The following is a 6,364-nucleotide window of genomic DNA, read 5'->3' as shown; positions in this document are numbered from 1 at the left end:
TCAGTTCTACAGTGTTGCTGTGTTACAGACAAGTTGGTGTCTTCCTTACACCCTCTAAGCCCATGGACATCTCTTAGGACTGCACTGTAAATAAAAGCTACTACATGACTTCTGTTTTTGGATTGTGATATGCACCAACAAGGCAATCTCCATTTTTGAAGTCCTTTTCGAGCTATGCATTGTGGTCCTAAGGGAAGACGAATGAATGTGAGGAACAGCACAATCTGCTTCAGCCTCTGTGTCCACTACGGAGAAACAGTGGCTGCGAGGAAGCCCAGAAAGGATGCTTGCTAAATATTCAGCGTGTCCTGGAAATAGATTCCAGCTGTTTCCCAAACCAGCAAAATATACGCTCTTGGTTACAGGCACTTTTTAGGCACATCCTGTACCCCGCTGAGCCAGTTTCCCAGCGCTGCCCTGGAGCTCCTGTCTTTGCCTTATAAATTCCCCCTGTTGGGCCTCAGGGTGCAACATCAGCTGCCTTGGTGGATTCCTCTCTGATCGGAGTCCTCCTTGGCTCTTCCTCTCTTTTCTTTTACTATGAAGGCACTCCTGAGCATCTGCCTCTTTTGGGGCCTCCTTTCTCCAGGTGAGTGGAAAAACAGACAACCTGCACTCTTGTTATTGCCTCTGGGAAGGGGCCAGAATCACTTTGAGGTATCTTGTCACCTTACGCAAGGTAGAATGTTAACTCCGTCCCCCTCAGTTTCTAACACCAGGGCATGGGTATGTGGGGGTGGGGGAGACGCCGCAAATCCATGTAAAGGAATTTATTGTGGTGCAGTTACCTGCATGCCTCAGTAACTGATATAGTCAACATTTACAAAAGGAAAGGAAAAGTAGAGGCACGTTCTGGAAGTGTTTCTACGGAACCGGGTCCTGTCAGGAGGGTGGCTTTGCCAGCTCTGTAATAGTGGAACAAAGTTTGAGTCCACTGAGATATAAGCTTAGTGAATCAAAGCTCACTTCAGCAGATTAGAGGGGGCATTTCTGCACACTGACGTTAACTCCCGATTTTCTTTTGGCATTTAATCTATATGCACCAAAAGCAGATTGATCATGGTTCTTCTGCACATCTGCCCTCCTTCCACACCTTCACAGTTGTGGAGTCCGTTTATTTTCTTCCGCATTTGCCTTAAATAATCAAGATTTTCAAGAGAGTGTGCATAAAAATAAGGTGACATGTAGAAAGTAGATATTTAGATATTGTGTGAGATGCGTAACTAGACACTTTAGCGATGTAACGGAAGCCCCACGATTTGTGTATGTTTGTTTGTCTCAATGGGGAAAAAACCAAAACGTTAAAAAAAAGTTTTTCAAGTCAGTATGCGATCATCATCGGTGGCATCATTCGTGGGGTCAAAGTGCCCTTTCCTTTTTCATTTTTTTGCATGTTTATATTGCTATAGAGAGATAATGGCTGAATTTTTTTAAAAAAAATCAAAAATGAACACACATGTAAGGATGAACAGAAAAAGTGTTTATCTCCACTAACATACGCAAGGCTGCTGGTAGGGAACAGTAGTATTTGAGGGGTGAGTTGATTCCTGTCTTTGCATAAAGGTAAAGGTAAAGGTTCCCTTGCTCGAAAGCCAGTCGAATCCGACTCTAGGGTTGCGGTGCTCATCTCCGTTTCAAAGCCGAAGAGCCAGCGCTGTCCAAAGACATTTCCGTGGTCATGTGGCCGGCATGACTAGACACCAAGGCGCACGGAACACTGTTACCTTCCCACTGTAGTTGTACCTATTTATCTAGTTGCAATTCCTTGCTTTCGAACTGCTAGGTTGGCAGGAGCTGGAACTAGAGACGGGAGCTCACTCCGTCATGCGGCACACTCAGGTCTCGAACTGCTGAACTACCGACCTTCCAGAGCCTGCAGTTCAGCGTCTTAACCACTTGAGCCACCGCAGCTCCAGGTGTGCTACTTACGGAAGTCTTATTTCACTGATATTTTTTAATTTCATTAAACATATACGTCTATTTGGGACTAGAAACTTGATTGTTTTTTCCTTAGGACTCTGAAAAACTTTGCGCCCCAACCTAGGCAGGGTCAACTTAGCCAAGGATCAAACACTCACCTACTTATTCAGTGCATTTTTATCTTGCCTTTCCGCGGGATGGCACACAAAGCTCTCCTTTACCAGTTTCATACCAACACCCTGACACTCTTGAGAAAAGCTAAACGAGAGAGTGTTCCAGTACAGAAATGGCCCACATTTCTGAGAGGGGGAAAGGGCCAGTGTTCCCTCTAAGCTGAGTTAGTGTGAGCTAGCTCACAGTTTTTTAGCCTCCGGCTCACACATTTTTGTCTTAGCTCAGGAAGGATGGCTCCAGTGCAAACTAATTTATGCAGTAGCCAAATCACCTGCTCACAACTTTAATGCCAGTAGCTCACAAAGTAGAATTTTTACTGACAGGACTCCACAGCTTAGAGGGAACATTGGAAAGGGCCAAAGAGATCTTGGGAGGACGACGGGACAACCAGTTCTAGCGACCGTTGCTCACAATGTGTCACGTGTCGCATAGCGTGTTAACAATACTAGCCCATTTAAGCAAAAAAACCTGTTAGCGTCGCACTGAAAAGTGCTACAAGACTTCTCACATCCTCAGGAGAGATGTGGCTACAGCGTTAACAAGATGCTTCAAGTATCGGATCGAGGCAAAGAAGTGTGTGAACTGGGTCAAAACTAGGGGGGGGTGCCTATGGAGGGATGACGTCAAAGCAGCATTGCCAATAAATCCACAGAATTCAGCAACCCCCCCACCAAATATTCTTACTAGCCTACATTAAAAAGGTAAAGGTAAAGGTTCCCTTGCTCGAAAGCCAGTCGAATCCGACTCTAGGGTTGCGGTGCTCATCTCCGTTTCCAAGCCGAAGAGCCAGCGCTGTCCGAAGACGTTTCTGTGGTCATGTGACCGGCATGACTAAACACCAAGGCGCATGGAACGCTGCTACCTTCCCACCGAAGTGGTACCTATTTATCTACTTGCAATTTCTTGCTTTCGAACTGCTAGGTTGGCAGGAGCTGGAACCAGAGACGGGAGCTCACTCCGTCATGCGGCACACTCGGGTCTCGAACTGCTGAACTACCGACCTTCCACAGCCTGCAGTTCAGCGTCTTAACCACTTGAGCCACTGCAGCCTACATTAATAGCCAATAAACAAAAGAATTGCCCAGTTGTCTGGAATGATTCTCACTAACCATCAACCATTGATAGACCTGCCCTAAAAAGATCTGGAGCACATGACACCCCTAAGCCAGAGAGCCAGTGTAGCATAGCGGTTAGCGCCAGATGACGATCTGGAAGATACCGGCCTTGGAGCGCTGCGAGTGACCATGCGCTTGGGTAACCTTGCGCGCTCTCAGCCGAGCTCAGAGAGGGGCTCTTGTGAAGATACAACAGAGGAGAGGAAAACCAAATAGGGCAACTATACGGCGCTACAACTCAAAAAGCAGCCCAGGAAGAACTAACGTCATCAAGCCAAGCCGAAATGAATGCCCGGAACACGACTGAAGCCTACAGCTGAACAAAAATCCCCGTCGGCTGCAAACGGGTGCGATTTAAAGAATTATATATTGTCCTCCCTTACCCCTATCATCGTTAGTCCCTTGTGAAAACCTGTGTAACTGTAAATCGCTCACAGCCAGCAGCTCTGCAGGATTGAGTGATCAATAAATCTAAAGGTATTATTATTATTATAACAACCTGAACTCCTTAGAACAGGGTTGCCAACCTCCAGGTAGTGGCTGGAGATCTCCTGGAATCCAATGTTCCCTCTAAGCTGAGTTAGTGTGAGCTAGCTCACAGTTTTGTAGCCTCCGGCTCGGACATTTTTGCCTTAGCTCGGGAAAGAGGGCTCCAGAGCAAACTAACTTATGCAGTAGCCAAGTTGCTCGCTCACAACTTTAATGCCAGTAGCTCACAAAGTAGAATTTTTGCTCACAAGACTTCACAGCTTAGAGGGAGTATTGATTACAACCAATGAGATTACTTGGAGAAAACGGCCCTTTCGGAATTAGGGACGTTTCTCCGCTCCCCAAACCTCCACCCCCCCCCAAATCTCCAGATATTTCCCAATCTTGCCTTAGAGGAAAGGAGGGATAGAAACATGACCAGATGAGGGACTAACCTGGGACGCAGCTATGATGAAGCTCCAATGTGGTCCATAGCAGGTTTATGACAAGATAGCAGCTCAAAGCAATTTTTGGATCATAAGCAACAGACGTTTATATACAGAAAGAGCTCAAGAAAGCACAGGCATCATGTAAGGATGCTTCCAAAAACCAGGCTGGATGGCAAATGGGACATTTCGCTCATGCATAAAAACGTCTGGATGTGCTCCAGTAGGGGTCCAAGTCCCAGAATGAGAGTGTGGGAGGAGGGGTGTCTCTGAGAGGATTCTGTGTGTGAAGTTTGGAGAGAGAGCATAGTCTGTGTGACTATGGGAGTTTTTGAGTCTATTCTGTGTGAATAAGACAAAGAGTTTAGCCTGTGTGGCCATATATATATATATATGAGAGAGAGAGAGATTGATTGATTAGACTAAATGTCTAAGCCTGGATGGCAAATGGGACATTTCGCTCATGCACAAAAACGTCTGGATGTGCTCCAGTAGGGGTCCAAGTCCCAGAAGACATTTCCAGTACTAAGCAGGATGGGGTTATCTCCAATGCTCCCTCTGAGCTGTGGAGTCTTATGAGCGAGAATTCTACTTTCTTGTGAGCAAAAATCCTACTTTGTGAGCGTCTGGCATTAAAGTTCTGACCCAGCAATTTGGCTGCTGCAGAAATTAGTTTGCTCTGGAGCCATCCTTCCTGAGCTGAGACAAAAATGTGCGAGCCAGAGGCTAAAAAACTGTGAGCTAGCTCACTAACTCAGCTTAGAGGGAGCACTGGATATCACTTTGATTGCCAAAAGGGTGCAAGCCAATAGAGAAGCAAGACAGAACTACAGAGAATCATGACCAACAGCAGAATGGAGAAGTTCCGTGTGTTTCCATCAAGCAGTCTGTTACGCTAATATTGACCATGTGAAGTGGCACTGGACTGAATTAGACCACGTGCCTATCAAGGTCAGTCTTGTCTGCTTTAGCAGTGGGTCTCCTGCTATCTGTTCATGTTCCCTGGAGATGCAGGGGATTGACCCTGCAACATTCTGCCTGCCAAGCAGATGCTCTGCCACCGAGCCACGGCATTGGACTGAATTAGACCATGGGCCTATCAAGGTCAGTCTTGTTTGCTTTGGCAGTGGGTCTCCTGCTATCTGTTCATGTTCCCTGGAGATGCAGGGGATTGAACCTGCAACCTTCTGCCTGCCAAGCAGATGCTCTGCCACTGAGCCATGGCCGTCCCCGCAAACAGCACCCCCTTGTGGCCACCCCACTGCCCTCCTCAATCCTACCTCTAGCCTCCTTACCAGAACAATTGTAGCCGTTCAAGACACCATCCAGGACCTCTTTGGTTGTGTTCTCAAACACCTCAGCTTGAGTGGCGCTCTCGCCGAACACCCGGTCGAAAACGAACTTCAGGTCCTTGCCCTTCCGTCTCGGGGCAGAGTCATACCCTTGGAGGCCTGCCAAGATCCCTGGTGGGCTGGGCTCCTCGGGATCGAAAACGAGCAGACAGTCATTGACCACATGCACCACACTCGGGCGGTTGCTCTCCTGCTCCCACGAGGCCTGGGGCCGTACCCGCACCACCACGGACACGTTACCCTGCTCAGCAGATGGTACGGGCACCATTGTTCCAAAACACTGTGTGAAAAGAGAGGAGATGGTAGGAGCCCCATTAACACGCTTAACGATGAATTTGCATCCCTGACAACCCCAAGCAAACTGTGAAGCGGAACCCGCCTGTAATGATTCCATGTTTTGGCGTGTGTGTTTCTTTAAATGTTTAGTTTGACTGCAGTAATGTAAGACGAGTGATAGAGGGAGACAAGTGTGATGTGATTGGCTGGTGACTGAGAGTGTGGGAGGAGGGGTGTCTCTGAGAAGATTCTGTGTGTGAAGTTTGGAGAGAGAGCATAGTCTGTGTGACTATGGGAGTTTTTGAGTCTATTCTGTGTGAATAAGACAAAGTGTTTAGCCTGTGTGGCCATATATATATATATATATGAGAGAGAGAGATGTTTAAACTTATCCCAGCAATCAGAATAGTCCTTCCTCAGGGCCACATAGACCTCCGAAGTGCCCAGACCCTGGGTCATTCTACCACAACAGAGAGATTGGGAATATTGTATTCCTGCCGGCAGCAGAAATCTACCAAGTTCATGTACACAGAGTGTGTTTTAAAGGAGAAACAGCCTCCACAAGAAGGAGGATGCCACACACCCCAACTTTAATACTGGGCAATAAAACAGA

At 47.2% G+C, this 6,364-nt stretch overlaps 1 protein-coding gene across 1 annotated transcript in view; it reads right to left on the bottom strand.

The window, feature by feature from the left end:
- LOC107109177 (kinesin-like protein KIF18B) overlaps positions 1-5,743 on the bottom strand; it is a gene marked incomplete at its 3' end in the record, with an annotated part of 19,180 nt that extends 13,437 nt beyond the window's left edge. Inside the window, exons 1-2 of the mRNA XM_015409747.1 lie at positions 5,419-5,743; positions 2,153-2,178 (exon numbers count right to left, since the gene is read on the bottom strand). Of these exons, the coding sequence (XP_015265233.1) occupies positions 2,153-2,178; positions 5,419-5,743 (351 nt within the window). The remainder of the gene's footprint in view (positions 1-2,152; positions 2,179-5,418) is intronic.
- Between the last annotated feature and the right edge of the window lie 621 nt (positions 5,744-6,364).

This window comes from Gekko japonicus, unplaced genomic scaffold (genome assembly GCF_001447785.1).
Source record: "Gekko japonicus isolate JY-2015 unplaced genomic scaffold, Gekko_japonicus_V1.1 scaffold5493, whole genome shotgun sequence".
NCBI lineage: Eukaryota > Metazoa > Chordata > Lepidosauria > Squamata > Gekkonidae > Gekko > Gekko japonicus.
This window is presented reverse-complemented; position numbering and strand designations above follow the sequence as displayed.